This window comes from Cottoperca gobio, chromosome 13 (assembly GCF_900634415.1).
Source record: "Cottoperca gobio chromosome 13, fCotGob3.1, whole genome shotgun sequence".
NCBI classification, from domain to species: domain Eukaryota; kingdom Metazoa; phylum Chordata; class Actinopteri; order Perciformes; family Bovichtidae; genus Cottoperca; species Cottoperca gobio.
In genome coordinates, this window is record NC_041367.1 from 335351 (window position 1) to 351887 (window position 16537).

The following is a 16537-nucleotide window of genomic DNA, read 5'->3' on the forward strand; positions in this document are numbered from 1 at the left end:
GCTGCTGTGACTTCCTGCACACATTAAAACATCCTGTTGGTGTTTCATGACAGTATGTTGTCAACATGATTAGTAAGTTCTACTTCCTGTCCGTCCTGAAGAAGGGTCCCTCCCTGTTACAGCATTTAAAATCCTTTAAATAAATACAATTTACTTGATTATTTATCTAATATTTAACTACCAAAGCTAGGGCTGGACGATTTGGACAAAATGTTTTCACAATTTCTTTCCGTGAAGAAACCAGAAGGTGGATCCTGGTGGATAATTAAAAGCGATAACGCGCCGTGGACCTCGTTTCTTATTTTCCTACCATCCATCCCAAAAAGTCAGTTGAGAGTTTGTATAAGAAACGTAGCCAGAGAGTCGCTCTCACCGTTTACATGGGACAAGGTTCAAACTACCGCTCGGCCACGAGTTATATTGTATATAGTTATTATAAATGTAAACGCGGCTGCTCGCACCCTCAGAGTCGGAGCTGATATTCACTCAGTGTTGATCAGGAAAACAACAGCGGTGTTTTAAAATGATACGACTGCGGAAGAGTTTTAGGGCAACGCATGAGGAAAACAATGAGGAAGATTTTTTATAATTTTCTTTGCATATCAAGAATAAAGTAGACATTTTGAAAATAAAGTTAAAATCCTTGAGAAAGCAGTCGCAAAACAGTTGTGTGATTTTTTACATAATAATAGTTTATTTGAGGTTTTTCAATCTGGATTTATGCTCTGGGCCTGTTTTTCTGCCAATGGAACTGGTGCTTTACAGAAAGTAAATGGAATAATGAAGAATTAAGAATTACCTCCAAATTCTTCAGGAGAACCTAAAATCATCAGCCAGATGGTTGGGTCTTGGCTGCAGTTGGGTGTTCCAACAGGACAATGACCCCAAACACACATCAAAAGTGGTAAAGGAAGGTTAAATCAAGCTAGAATTAATGTTTTAGAATAGCCTTCATAAAGTCCTGACTTAAACCCATCGAGAACATGTGGATAGCAGCTTATTACTCTTTCTTAATAGAAGAACATAAGAACAACCCCAGGTTTCTGTTCAGCACTGAGGCTGACAGAGAGCCACAGCTCTACAGAGCCTTCTGTTCCTATATCTCTCAGTAGTGACGACTTCATGAGCTTCTTTAACCATAAAATTATAATTATTAGAGACAAAATTAACCTCCTCCTGACCTCAATCAGTAACGACTTAACTTCAACCTCCAGAACCTTAAAAACATCTGTAACTCCTGAAATATATCTCGACTGTTTTACTCCAATCAACCTTAACCAACTAACTTCAACAATCTCATCGTCTAAGCATCAACCTGTCTTTTAGACCCGATTCCAACTAAACTGTTTAAAGAAGTTTGACCCTTAATTAACACCTCGTTATTAAATATGATCAACCTGTCTCTATTATCTGGCTACGTACCACAATCCTTTAAAGTAGCTGTAATAAAACCACTTCTTAAAAAGTCTGGTCTTGATCCAGAGGTTTTAGCCAACTATAGGCCGATATCTAACCTTCCCTTTCTCGCTAAGATCCTTGAGAAAGCAGTCGCAAAACAGTTGTGTGACTTTTTACATAATAATAGTTTATTTGAGGATTTTCAATCTGGATTTAGAGTTCATCATAGCACAGAGACGGCACTGGTGAAAGTTACCAATGACCTAATGGCATCAGACAAAGGACTTGTCTCTGTTCTTGTCTTGTTAGACCTCAGTGCTGCTTTCCACACTGTTGATCATGACATTCTACTACAGAGACTGGAACATTGTGTTGGCATAAAAGGAACCGCACTAAGCTGGTTCAAGTCCTATTTATCTGAGCGATAAATAGGTGATTTTTAAATTCGATCACACCATCAGTTCTGTCACATGGATGTTGTATTTGTACTATGTTGTTTATCGTGCACACACAACATCTATCACAGTGTGTGTGTCCTTGGAGGGTCCTCCTCAGTCTCTCTGAGCTTTTCCTCTTTAATTGTTGGTTTCTTTTAGGTTTAAGTTTTTCCTTGTGCGAGGGTCTGAGGACAGAGGGTGTGAGGACAGAGGGTCTAAGGACAGAGGATGTAAGGACAGAGGGTGTGAGGACAGATGGTCTGAGGACAGAGGGTCTAAGGACAGAGGATGTAAGGACAGAGGGTGTGAGGACAGAGGGTCTAAGGACAGAGGATGTAAGGACAGAGGGTGTGAGGACAGATGGTCTGAGGACAGAGGGTCTAAGGACAGAGGATGTAAGGACAGAGGGTGTGAGGACAGAGGGTCTAAGGACAGAGGGTCTAAGGACAGAGGGTCTGAGGACATAGGGTCTAAGGACAGAGGGTGTGAGGACAGAGGGTCTAAGGACAGAGGGTGTGAGGACAGAGGGTCTAAGGACAGAGGATGTAAGGACAGAGGGTGTGAGGACAGAGGGTCTGAGGACAGAGGGTCTAAGGACAGAGGGTCTGAGGACAGAGGGTCTAAGGACAGAGGGTCTGAGGACAGAGGGTCTGAGGACAGAGGGTCTAAGGACAGAGGATGTAAGGACAGAGGGTGTGAGGACAGAGGGTCTAAGGACAGAGGGTGTGAGGACAGAGGGTCTGAGGACAGAGGGTCTAAGGACAGAGGGTCTGAGGACAGAGGGTCTGAGGACATAGGGTCTAAGGACAGAGGGTGTGAGGACAGAGGGTCTAAGGACAGAGGATGTAAGGACAGAGGGTGTGAGGACAGAGGGTCTGAGGACAGAGGGTCTAAGGACAGAGGGTCTGAGGACAGAGGGTCTAAGGACAGAGGGTCTGAGGACAGAGGGTCTGAGGACAGAGGGTCTAAGGACAGAGGATGTAAGGACAGAGGGTGTGAGGACAGAGGGTCTAAGGACAGAGGGTCTGAGGACAGAGGGTCTAAGGACAGAGGATGTAAGGACAGAGGGTGTGAGGACAGAGGGTCTAAGGACAGAGGGTCTAAGGACAGAGGGTCTGAGGACAGAGGGTCTAAGGACAGAGGGTCTGAGGACAGAGGGTCTAAGGACAGAGGATGTAAGGACAGAGGGTGTGAGGACAGAGGGTCTAAGGACAGAGGATGTAAGGACAGAGGGTGTGAGGACAGAGGGTCTGAGGACAGAGGGTCTAAGGACAGAGGGTCTGAGGACAGAGGGTCTGAGGACATAGGGTCTAAGGACAGAGGGTGTGAGGACAGAGGGTCTAAGGACAGAGGGTCTGAGGACAGAGGGTCTAAGGACAGAGGATGTAAGGACTGAGGGTGTGAGGACAGAGGGTCTGAGGACAGAGGGTCTAAGGACAGAGGGTCTGAGGACAGAGGGTCTGAGGACAGAGGGTCTAAGGACAGAGGATGTAAGGACAGAGGGTGTGAGGACAGAGGGTCTAAGGACAGAGGGTCTGAGGACAGAGGGTCTAAGGACAGAGGATGTAAGGACAGAGGGTGTGAGGACAGAGGGTCTAAGGACAGAGGGTCTAAGGACAGAGGGTCTGAGGACAGAGGGTCTAAGGACAGAGGGTCTGAGGACAGAGGGTCTGAGGACAGAGGGTCTAAGGACAGAGGATGTAAGGACAGAGGGTCTGAGGACAGAGGGTCTAAGGACAGAGGGTCTGAGGACAGAGGGTCTAAGGACAGAGGGTCTGAGGACAGAGGGTGTAAGGACATAGGGTCTAAGGACAGAGGGTGTGAGGACAGAGGGTCTAAGGACAGAGGGTCTGAGGACAGAGGGTCTAAGGACAGAGGATGTAAGGACAGAGGGTGTGAGGACAGAGGGTCTGAGGACAGAGGGTCTAAGGACAGAGGGTCTGAGGACAGAGGGTCTGAGGACAGAGGGTCTAAGGACAGAGGATGTAAGGACAGAGGGTGTGAGGACAGAGGGTCTAAGGACAGAGGGTCTGAGGACAGAGGGTCTAAGGACAGAGGATGTAAGGACAGAGGGTGTGAGGACAGAGGGTCTAAGGACAGAGGGTCTAAGGACAGAGGGTCTGAGGACAGAGGGTCTAAGGACAGAGGGTCTGAGGACAGAGGGTCTGAGGACAGAGGGTCTAAGGACAGAGGATGTAAGGACAGAGGGTCTGAGGACAGAGGGTCTAAGGACAGAGGGTCTGAGGACAGAGGGTCTGAGGACAGAGGGTCTAAGGACAGAGGATGTAAGGACAGAGGGTGTGAGGACAGAGGGTCTAAGGACAGAGGGTCTGAGGACAGAGGGTCTAAGGACAGAGGATGTAAGGACAGAGGGTGTGAGGACAGAGGGTCTAAGGACAGAGGGTCTAAGGACAGAGGGTCTGAGGACAGAGGGTCTAAGGACAGAGGGTCTGAGGACAGAGGGTCTGAGGACAGAGGGTCTAAGGACAGAGGATGTAAGGACAGAGGGTCTGAGGACAGAGGGTCTAAGGACAGAGGGTCTGAGGACAGAGGGTCTAAGGACAGAGGGTCTGAGGACAGAGGGTGTAAGGACATAGGGTCTAAGGACAGAGGGTGTGAGGACAGAGGGTCTAAGGACAGAGGGTCTGAGGACAGAGGGTCTAAGGACAGAGGATGTAAGGACAGAGGGTGTGAGGACAGAGGGTCTGAGGACAGAGGGTCTAAGGACAGAGGGTCTGAGGACAGAGGGTCTGAGGACAGAGGGTCTAAGGACAGAGGATGTAAGGACAGAGGGTGTGAGGACAGAGGGTCTAAGGACAGAGGGTCTGAGGACAGAGGGTCTAAGGACAGAGGATGTAAGGACAGAGGGTGTGAGGACAGAGGGTCTAAGGACAGAGGGTCTAAGGACAGAGGGTCTGAGGACAGAGGGTCTAAGGACAGAGGGTCTGAGGACAGAGGGTCTGAGGACAGAGGGTCTAAGGACAGAGGATGTAAGGACAGAGGGTCTGAGGACAGAGGGTCTAAGGACAGAGGGTCTGAGGACAGAGGGTCTAAGGACAGAGGGTCTGAGGACAGAGGGTGTAAGGACAGAGGGTCTAAGGACAGAGGGATCCTATGTACAGACTGTAAGCACTGAGACAAATATGTCATTGATGTCAGGACAGCAGAAAGTCTTCACACCTTCTGCAGACTGAACACTCACCTGTTTCGACTGCACCTCGGCGAATGAAGTAAACAAAATAACTGTTCTTTGTATGTTGTACTTGTATCTGGTTTGGCTTATTTATAGCTAATAGTTGAATTTGTATTCTATTGTTTCTGTATGTTGCACTTCAAACTGGCTATCTGAAAACAGTGTTCACTTATACGATTGTACCTATTTGAAGCTATTGTACTTACAAGATTCTTGCTGTTCGGAGTTGTATCTCCAGGATTGTTTGCACTTTTTGTACATCGCTTTGGACAAAAGCGTCAGCTAAATGAACTGTAATAGTAGTAATAGCAATATTAGGCTTTATAAATACATTTTATTTGATTTTTGATTTGAGAATGAATCAAACTGCTAGCGTTAGCGCGCAAACTAAAAGTTCAACTTTATTCTCGAAATTCAACAATAAATAAAAATGTTCCTCTGAAGTTTCCCTTCTGCCTGCCTCTCATACAGAAGAGTAAAGACAAAGTATTGCGTCACCTTCACTGTGCGGACTTCCTGCTCCCCAGGCCGGCAGCGGATGGGGGGGGTGAGGCGAGCTGTAGGGATGAGGGCCGGGGTACTGATATGGGAAGACCGGGGGCCTCTGGGGGCCTGAAGGAGCCAGCGGGTCACAGTCTGATCCCCCTCGACTGGAAACCTCATGATCCAGCAGAGTCAGTACAGCCAGGTCTGACAGACGCAGTATTACAGGTGTTAGTACTTATACTCTGTAGTACTTATAAACGTTAGTACTTATACACTGTAGTACTTAGACAGCAGGTGTTAGTACTTATACACCAGGTGTTAGTACTTATACACCAGCTGTTAGTACTTATACATCAGGTGTTAGTACTTAGACAGCAGGTGTTAGTACTTATACACCAGGTGTTAGTACTTATACACCAGCTGTTAGTACTTATACATCAGGTGTTAGTACTTATACAGCAGGTGTTAGTACTTATACATCAGGTGTTAGTACTTATACACCAGGTGTTAGTACTTATACACCAGCTGTTAGTACTTATACATCAGGTGTTAGTACTTATACATCAGGTGTTAGTACTTATACACCAGCTGTTACTACTTATACATCAGGTGTTAGTACTTATACAGCAGGTGTTAGTACTTATACATCAAGTGTTAGTACTTATACACCAGGTGTTAGTACTTATACATCAGGTGTTAGTACTTATACATCAGGTGTTAGTACTTATACACCAGGTGTTAGTACTTATACATCAGGTGTTAGTACTTATACATCAGGTGTTAGTACTTATACACCAGCTGTTAGTACTTATACAGCAGGTGTTAGTACTTATACATCAGGTGTTAGTACTTATACACCAGCTGTTAGTACTTATACAGCAGGTGTTAGTACTTATACATCAGGTGTTAGTACTTATACACCAGGTGTTAGTACTTATACACCAGCTGTTAGTACTTATACATCAGGTGTTAGTACTTATACACCAGGTGTTAGTACTTATACACCAGCTGTTAGTACTTATACACCAGGTGTTAGTACTTATACACCAGGTGTTAGTACTTATACATCAGGTGTTAGTACTTATACATCAGGTGTTAGTACTTATACACCAGGTGTTAGTACTTATACATCAGGTGTTAGTACTTATACACCAGGTGTTAGTACTTATACATCAGGTGTTAGTACTTATACATCAGGTGTTAGTACTTATACACCAGCTGTTAGTACTTATACAGCAGGTGTTAGTACTTATACATCAGGTGTTAGTACTTATACACCAGCTGTTAGTACTTATACAGCAGGTGTTAGTACTTATACATCAGGTGTTAGTACTTATACACCAGGTGTTAGTACTTATACACCAGCTGTTAGTACTTATACACCAGCTGTTAGTACTTATACACCAGGTGTTAGTACTTATACACCAGCTGTTAGTACTTATACACCAGGTGTTAGTACTTATACACCAGGTGTTAGTACTTATACATCAGGTGTTAGTACTTATACATCAGGTGTTAGTACTTATACACCAGGTGTTAGTACTTATACATCAGGTGTTAGTACTTATACAGCAGGTGTTAGTACTTATACATCAAGTATTAGTACTTATACACGAGGTGTTAGTACTTATACACCAGGTGTTAGTACTTATACATCAGGTGTTAGTACTTATACAGCAGGTGTTAGTACTTATACATCAAGTATTAGTACTTATACACGAGGTGTTAGTACTTATACACCAGGTGTTAGTACTTATACATCAGGTGTTAGTACTTATACACCAGCTGTTAGTACTTATACAGCAGGTGTTAGTACTTATACACCAGGTGTTAGTACTTATACACCAGGTGTTAGTACTTATACACCAGGTGTTAGTACTTATACATCAGGTGTTAGTACTTATACAGCAGGTGTTAGTACTTATACATCAGGTGTTAGTACTTATACACGAGGTGTTAGTACTTATACATCAGGTGTTAGTACTTATACATCAGGTGTTAGTACTTATACACCAGCTGTTAGTACTTATACAGCAGGTGTTAGTACTTATACATCAGGTGTTAGTACTTATACACCAGGTGTTAGTACTTATACAGCAGGTGTTAGTACTTATACATCAGGTGTTAGTACTTATACACCAGGTGTTAGTACTTATACACCAGCTGTTAGTACTTATACATCAGGTGTTAGTACTTATACACCAGGTGTTAGTACTTATACACCAGCTGTTAGTACTTATACACCAGGTGTTAGTACTTATACACCAGGTGTTAGTACTTATACATCAGGTGTTAGTACTTATACATCAGGTGTTAGTACTTATACACCAGGTGTTACTACTTATACATCAGGTGTTAGTACTTATACAGTAGGTGTTAGTACTTATACATCAAGTGTTAGTACTTATACACCAGGTGTTAGTACTTATACATCAGGTGTTAGTACTTATACATCAGGTGTTAGTACTTATACACCAGGTGTTAGTACTTATACATCAGGTGTTAGTACTTATACATCAGGTGTTAGTACTTATACACCAGCTGTTAGTACTTATACAGCAGGTGTTAGTACTTATACATCAGGTGTTAGTACTTATACACCAGCTGTTAGTACTTATACAGCAGGTGTTAGTACTTATACACCAGGTGTTAGTACTTATACACCAGCTGTTAGTACTTATACATCAGGTGTTAGTACTTATACACCAGGTGTTAGTACTTATACACCAGCTGTTAGTACTTATACACCAGGTGTTAGTACTTATACACCAGGTGTTAGTACTTATACATCAGGTGTTAGTACTTATACATCAGGTGTTAGTACTTATACACCAGGTGTTAGTACTTATACATCAGGTGTTAGTACTTATACAGCAGGTGTTAGTACTTATACATCAAGTATTAGTACTTATACACGAGGTGTTAGTACTTATACACCAGGTGTTAGTACTTATACATCAGGTGTTAGTACTTATACACCAGCTGTTAGTACTTATACAGCAGGTGTTAGTACTTATACATCAGGTGTTAGTACTTATACAACAGCTGTTAGTACTTATACACCAGCTGTTAGTACTTATACACCTGCTGTTAGTACTTATACATCAGGTGTTAGTACTTATACAGCAGTATTTATATAGCAGGTGTTATTACTTATTACACCAGGGATTAGTACACAAATACTTCACACTTTACTTCCTGGTATTTCTAAAGAATTATCACCACAATCTGTGATTACTGTAGTTTCTAGACTCTGTTAACGTGTGTCTCACCTCCACAGAGGTCTCCGAACACGTAGTAGCACTGTTCAGAGAAGGTCACCTTGTTGACGGTGTGTCGGATGTAACCGGCCTTCAGCAGGTTTCCTGCGTACTTGCGCGCCTCGCGGCGGTCAGTGAAGCCTTCCACGTTACGGTGGAGCCAGTCCACCACATCTGAACCTGGACGGAAGATTAACTGAAGTTAGACGACGATCTTTGTAGAACTGGGCGGATAAATTAAGACATTTTAATGTATTTCTATTTAGGTTTGATGTTCCAGCTCTTGAAGGACTCAGAATCAGAATCAGAAATACTTTATTAGTCCCACAACGGGGAAATGTACCTTGTTACAGGAAAAGAACAATAAAGTAAAGTAGCGAGTACACAATAATTAAATAGAATAAAAAATAGTATAAGTACAAAGTGGTTGATAAAAATTGTAAAAGGGAATATTGCACATGGCAGTGATAATTGCACAACAGTGGTGGAATAGTCTGTTTTGGTGTGGTGATTGTACAGTCTGACCGATGAAGGATGAGGGTCTCCTTACTGATGAAGGGTGAGGGTCTCAATAACGATGAAGGGTGAGGGTCTCCCTCCTGATGAAGGGTCAGTGTCTCCTTACTGATGAAGGGTGAGGGGTGAGAGTCTTCTTACTGATGAAGGGTGAGGGTCTCCCTCCTGATGAAGGGTTAAAGACTTATTTCTGATGAAGGGTGAGGGTCTCCTTACCGATGAAGGGTGAGGGTCTCCTTACTGATGAAGGGTGAGGGTCTTCTTACTAATGAAGGGTGAGGGTCTCCTTACCGATGAAGGGTGAGAGTCTTTTTACTGATGAAAGGTGAGGGTCTCAATAACGATGAAGGGTGAGGGTCTCCCTCCTGATGAAGGGTCAGTGTCTCCTTACTGATGAAGGGTGAGGGGTGAGAGTCTTCTTACTGATGAAGGGTGAGGGTCTCCCTCCTGATGAAGGGTTAAAGACTTATTTCTGATGAAGGGTGAGGGTCTCCTTACCGATGAAGGGTGAGGGTCTCCTTACTGATGAAGGGTGAGGGTCTTCTTACTGATGAATGGTGAGAGTCTCCTTACTGATGAAGGGTGAGGGTTTCCTTACTGATGAAGGGTGAGGGTCTCCTGACTGATGAAGGGTGAGGGTCTCCTTACTGATGAAGGGTGAGGGTCTCCTTACTGATGAAGGGTTAGAGACTTCCCACCGATGAAGGGTGAGGGTCTCCTTACCGATGAAGGGTGAGGGTCTCCTTACTGATGAATGGTGAGAGTCTCCTTACTGATAAAGGGTGAAGGTCTTCTTACTGATGAAGGGTGAGGGTCCATCCATCCATCGTCTACCGCTTATCCGGGATCGGGTCGCGGGGGCAGCAGCTCCAGTAAGGAACCCCAATCTTCCCTTCTCCGGGCCACATCCTCCAGCTCCGACTGGGGGATCCTGAGGCGTTCCCAGGCCAGTGAGGAGATATAATCTCTCCACCGAGTCCTGGGTCTTCCCCGGGGTCTCCTCCCAGCTGGACGTGCCTGGAACACCTCCCTAGGGAGGCGCCCAGGTGGCATCCTTACTAGATGTCCGAACCACCTCAACTGGCTCCTTTCAACGTAAAGGAGCAGCGGCTCTACTCCGAGTCTCTCACGGATGGCTGAGCTTCTCACCCTATCTCTAAGGGAGACGCCAGCCACCCGTCTGAGAAAACCCATTTCGGCCGTTTGTACCCGTGATCTCGTTCTTTCGGTCATGACCCAGCCTTCATGACCATAGGTGAGGGTAGGAACGAAGATCGACCGGTAGATTGAGAGCTTTGCCTTCTGGCTCAGCTCTCTTTTCGTCACAACGGTGCGGTAAAGTGACTGTAATACCGCCCTCGCTGCTCCGATTCTCCGGCCAATCTCTCGCTCCATTGTCCCCTCACTCGCGAACAAGACCCCGAGGTACTTGAACTCCTTCACTTGGGGTAATGGCTCATTTCCTACCCAGAGTAGGCAATCCACCGGTTTCCTGCTGAGAGCCATGGCCTCAGATTTTGAGGTGCTGATCCTCATCCCAACCGCTTCACACTCGGCTGCGAACCGATCCAGTGACTGTTGAATGTCACAGACCGATGATGCCATAAGGACCACATCATCTGCAAAGAGCAGCGATGAGATCCTCAGGTCACCGAACTGCAACCCCTCTCCTCCACGACTACGCCTCGATATCCTATCCATGAAAATCACGAACAGGATTGGTGATAAAGCGCAGCCCTGGCGGAGGCCAACATTCACGGGAAACGAATCCGACTTACTGCCGAGTATCTGGACACAACTCTCGCTTTGGGCGTACAGGGATTGGATGGCCCTCAAAAGTGACCCCCTCACCCCATACTCCCGCAGCACCTCCCACAGTATCACCCGGGGGACCCGGTCATACACCTTCTCCAGATCCACAAAACACATGTAGACCGGATGGGCGTACTCCCAGGCCCCCTCCAGGATCCTTGCGAGAGTGAAGAGTTGGTCTGTTGTTCCACGACTAGGACGGAATCCGCATTGTTCCTCTTCAATCAGAGGTTCGACTACCGGCCGAACCCTCCTTTCCAGTACCTTGGAGTAGACTTTACCAGGGAGGCTGAGAAGTGTGATACCCCTGTAGTTGGCACACACTCTCTGGTCCCCCTTTTTAAATAGGGGAACCACCACCCCGGTCTGCCAACCCCTAGGCACTGTCCCAGACTTCCACGCAATGTTGACGAGACGTGTCAACCAAGACAGCCCCTCAACACCCAAAGCCTTCAGCATTTCTGGACGGATCTCATCAACCCCTGCGGCTTTGCCACTGTGGAGTTGTTTGACTACCTCAGTGACTTCCATCAGGGAAATTGACGATAATCCCCCATCAGCTTCCAGCTCTGCCTCAACCATAGAGGGCGTGTTAGTCGGATTCAGGAGTTCCTCAAAGTGCTCCTTCCACCGGCCGATAACCTTCTCAGTTGAAGTCAGCAGGGTCCCACCCTTGCTGTACACAGCTTGGATGGTTCCTCGCTTCCCCCTCCTGAGGTGCCGGATGGTTTTCCAGAAGCACCTTGGTGCCGACCGAAAGTCTTTCTCCATAGCTTCTCCGAACTTCTCCCACACCCGCTGCTTTGCCTCTGACACGGCAGAAGCTGCCGCCCTTCTAGTCCTTTGATACCCTGCAACTGTTTCCGGAGTCCTCCCGGATAACATAACCCGGAAGGACTCCTTCTTCAGTCGGACGGCTTCCCTGACCACCGGAGTCCACCACGGTGTTCGAGGGTTACCGCCCCTTGAGGCACCTAAGACCTTGAGACCACAGCTCATCACCGCAGCTTCAGCAATAGAGGTTTTGAACATCGCCCACTCAGGTTCAATGCCCCCAACCTCCACAGGGATGGCTGAAAAGCTCCGCCGGAGGTGTGAGTTAAAGATCCCCAGGACAGGGGCTTCCTCCAGACGTTCCCAGTTCACCCGCACTACCCGTTTGGGTTTACCAGGTCTGTCCAGAGTCTTCCCCCACCCCTTGATCCAACTCACCACCAGATGGTGATCAGTCGACAGCTCCGCCCCTCTCTTCACCCGAGTGTCCAAAACATGCGGCCTCAGATCAGATGATACGATTACGAAATTGATCATTGACCTTTGGCCTAGGGTGCTCTGGTACCACGTGCACTTATGAGCATCCTTATGTTCGAACATGGTGTTTGTTATGGCCATTCCATGGCTAGCACAGAAGTCCAACAACAAACGACCGTTCGGGTTTAGATCAGGGAGGCCCTTCCTCCCAATCACGCCTCTCCAGGTGTCTCCATCGTTTCCCACGTGTGCGTTGAAGTCTCCCAGCAAAGACTATGGAGTCCCCTACTGGAGCCCCCTGCAGGGCTCCATTCAGGGTCTCCAAGAAGGCCGAATACTCAGAACTGCGGTTTGGGGCATAGGCACAAACAACAGTCAGAGTTTTCCCCCCCATAACCCGAAGGCGTAGGGAGGCGACCCTCTCGTCCACCGGGATAAACTCCAACGTAGCGGCGCTCAGCTGGGGGCTAGTGAGTATCCCCACCCCGGCCCGACGCCTCACACCTTGGGAAACTCCGGAGAAGAATAGAGTCCTAACCCCTATCCAGGAGTACGGTTCCAGAGCCAAGACTGTGCGTGGAGGTAAGCCCCACCAGATCCAACTGGTAGCGATCCACCTCCCGCACTAGTTCCGGCTCCTTCCCCCACAGAGAGGTGACGTTCCACGTCCCCAGAGCCAGCCTCTGCTGCCCGGGTCTGGTCCGTCGAGGTCCCTGACCATCACTGCCACCCATGTGACAGCGCACCCGACCCCAGCGGTTTTTCCCATGAGTGGTGGGCCCACAGGATGGATGGATGGGAGGCACCACGTAGCTTCTTCGGGCTGTGCCCGACCGGGCTCCGTGGCAAAACCCGGCCACCAGGCGCTCGCTGTTGGGCCCTCCCTCTGGGCCTGGCTCCAAACGGGGGGCCCCGGGCTTCCTCCGGGCAGGGTCTCTCCTTTCCTTTCCCTTTCTTTCATGAAGTCGTTTTGAAGGGTTAAAGACTTCCTACTGATAAAGGGTGAAGGTCTTCTTACTGATGAAGGGTGAGGGTGTCCTTACTAATGAAGGGTGAGGTTCTCCTTACCGATGAAGGGTGAGGGTCTTCTTACCGATGAAGGGTGAGGGTCTCCTTACTGATGAAGGGTTAGAGACTTCCTACTGATAAAGGGTGAAGGTCTTCTTACTGTTGAAGGGTGAGGGTGTCCTTACTAATGAAGGGTGAGGGTCTCCTTACCGATGAAGGGTGAGGGCCTTCTTACCGATGAAGGGTGAGGGTGTCCTTACTAATGAAGGGTGAGGGTCTCCTTACCGATGAAGGGTGAGGGTCTTCTTACCGATGAAGGGTGAGGGCTTCTTACCGATGAAGGGTGAGGGTCTCCTTACTGATGAAGGGTTAGAGACTTCCTACTGATAAAGGGTGAAGGTCTTCTTACTGATGAAGGTGAGGGTGTCCTTACTAATGAAGGGTGAGGTTCTCCTTACCGATGAAGGGTGAGGGTCTTCTTACCGATGAAGGGTGAGGGTCTCCTTACTGATGAAGGGTTAGAGACTTCCTACTGATAAAGGGTGAAGGTCTTCTTACTGTTGAAGGGTGAGGGTGTCCTTACTAATGAAGGGTGAGGGTCTCCTTGCCGATGAAGGGTGAGCGTCTTCTTACCGATGAAGGATGAGGGTCTCCTTACTGATGAAGGGTTAGAGACTTCCTACTGATAAAGGGTGAAGGTCTTCTTACTGATGAAGGGTGAAGGTGTCCCTTACTAATGAAGGGTGAGGGTCTCCCTCCTGATCAAGGGTTAGAGACTTCCTACTGATGAAGGGTGAGGGTTTCCTTACTGATGAAGGGTGAGGGTCTCCTTACTGATGAAGGGTGAGGGTCTCCTTACCGGAGAAGGGTGAGAGTCTCCTTACTAATGAAGGGTGAGGGTCTTCTTACTAATGAAGGGTGAGGGTTTTCTTACTGATGAAGGGTGAGGGTCTCCTTACTAATGAAGGGTGAGGGTCTCCTTACCGATGAAGGGTGAGGGTCTTCTTACCGATGAAGGGTGAGGGTCTTCTTACTGATGAATGGTTAGAGTCTCCTTACTGATAAAGGGTGAAGGTCTTCTTACTGTTGAAGGGTGAGGGTGTCCTTACTAATGAAGGGTGAGGTTCTCCTTACCGATGAAGGGTGAGGGTCTTCTTACCGATGAAGGGTGAGGGTCTCCTTACTGATGAAGGGTTAGAGACTTCCTACTGATAAAGTGTGAAGGTCTTCTTACTGTTGAAGGGTGAGGATCTCCTTACTGATGAAGGGTTAGAGACTTCCTACTGAGAAAGGGTGAAGGTCTTCTTACTGTTGAAGGGTGAGGGTGTCCTTACTAATGAAGGGTGAGGGTCTCCTTACCGATGAAGGGTGAGGGTCTTCTTACCGATGAAGGGTGAGGGTCTTCTTACCGATGAAGGGTGAGGGTCTCCTTACTGATGAAGGGTAGAGACTTCCTACTGATAAAGGGTGAAGGTCTTACTGTTGAAGGGTGAGGGTGTCCTTACTAATGAGGGTGAGGGTCTCCTTGCCGATGAAGGGTGAGGGTCTTCTTACCGATGAAGGATGAGGGTCTCCTTACTGATGAAGGGTTAGAGACTTCCTACTGATAAAGGGTGAAGGTCTTCTTACTGATGAAGGGTGAAGGTGTCCTTACTAATGAAGGGTGAGGGTCTCCCTCCTGATCAAGGGTTAGAGACTTCCTACTGATGAAGGGTGAGGGTTTCCTTACTGATGAAGGGTGAGGGTCTCCTTACTGATGAAGGGTGAGGGTCTCCTTACCGGAGAAGGGTGAGAGTCTCCTTACTAATGAAGGGTGAGGGTCTTCTTACTATGAAGGGTGAGGGTTTTCTTACTGATGAAGGGTGAGGTCTCCTTACTAATGAAGGGTGAGGGTCTTTTACTGATGAAGGGTGAGGGTCTCCTTACTAATGAAGGGTGAGGGTCTCCTTCCTGATGAAGGGTGAGGGTCTCCTTACTGATGAAGGGTTAGAGACTTCCTACTGATGAAGGGTGAGGGTCTTCTTACCAATGAAGGCGTTAGGGATGGTGATCTTCAGCCACATCCGGTCCCGTACCTCCAAGCCCGACTCGCGATTGGCCATCGCCTTGACAACAGCTGTCATCTCGCTGTGGATGCTGAGATGGTTTTCTTCATGGACGCCTGAAAAAACACCGGCAGGTTAATGTTGAGTCGTGATTGGATGTACAGATGGAGGCTGCAGTGGCAGATGGGAGTCTCACCGTAGTGTGGGGGGAGTCTCCCCGTCATGGCGGCGGTGTGCGACACCCAGGCTGCCGGGTCGATTGGACGTACCGGCTCACCTTCGAGGGACGTGGGACGGAAAGACGGAGGACAACAGGCATTTAACATTAGCATAGGGAGGGAATGAATAGAGGTAATGAGGATCTGGAGAATTAAAAGATATTGACTCACTCCTTGGCAGTGTGAAGCAGCCTCGTGGGTTTGGATCCCAACACTTTGCCACAGTTAAGGTGACCGGACTACACACAGACAGTAAGACACACAGACAGGTACATAAATAACAAGATAACAATATGTTACATAATATTTTTGTAGTCCAACCCTGCCCTGGGTTCCTCCACAAAAAGACCAATGTGATTTTTCCATTGTTTTTGGATAACTGCAGAAAATAATAAGCTAAAGGCAGACTAATGTTCGGCGTGATGTTTTTAACCATCATGTCAGGTTTTAGAACTCATAACGCCGACTCATGTCAGGGTTTAGGACTCATAACGCTGACTCATGTCAGGGTTTAGGACTCATAACGCTGACTCATGTCAGGGTTTAGGACTCATAACGCTGACTCAGTTTTTAGGATCCCTATAGAATTCTTAGCAGTAATAGTAATATTAGAAGTCTACCCTGGTTTGTGAACGATCTCTCTCAGGACTCGGACAGCGTCGTCGTTACTCATGTTCTCAAAGTTGATGTCGTTCACCTTCCAGACAGGACAAATGTTTATTACTAACAGTAGTATCGGTAGTAGTAGTAGTATTAGTAGTATCGTAGTAGTATCGGTAGTACCTGCAGTAACATGTCTCCAGGCTCGATACGTCCGTCTGCTGCCACCGCTCCGCCCTTCATGATGGAGCCAATATAAATTCCTCCATCTCCTCTGTCGTTACTCTGACCAACTATACTGATACCCAGAAAG

General features: G+C 47.3%; 1 protein-coding gene across 1 annotated transcript in view; it reads right to left on the reverse strand.

Moving 5' to 3' along the window:
* Positions 1 to 16530, reverse strand: part of LOC115017853 (segment polarity protein dishevelled homolog DVL-3-like) — a 17372-nt gene extending 842 nt beyond the window's left edge. Inside the window, exons 1-8 of the mRNA XM_029446565.1 lie at positions 16408 to 16530; positions 16245 to 16321; positions 15796 to 15863; positions 15603 to 15683; positions 15388 to 15522; positions 8787 to 8954; positions 5527 to 5718; positions 1 to 14 (exon numbers count right to left, since the gene is read on the reverse strand). The exon at positions 1 to 14 is cut by the window's left edge and continues 842 nt beyond it. Coding sequence (XP_029302425.1) covers positions 1 to 14; positions 5527 to 5718; positions 8787 to 8954; positions 15388 to 15522; positions 15603 to 15683; positions 15796 to 15863; positions 16245 to 16321; positions 16408 to 16467 — 795 coding nt within the window. The 5' untranslated portion in view covers positions 16468 to 16530. The remainder of the gene's footprint in view (positions 15 to 5526; positions 5719 to 8786; positions 8955 to 15387; positions 15523 to 15602; positions 15684 to 15795; positions 15864 to 16244; positions 16322 to 16407) is intronic.
* Between the last annotated feature and the right edge of the window lie 7 nt (positions 16531 to 16537).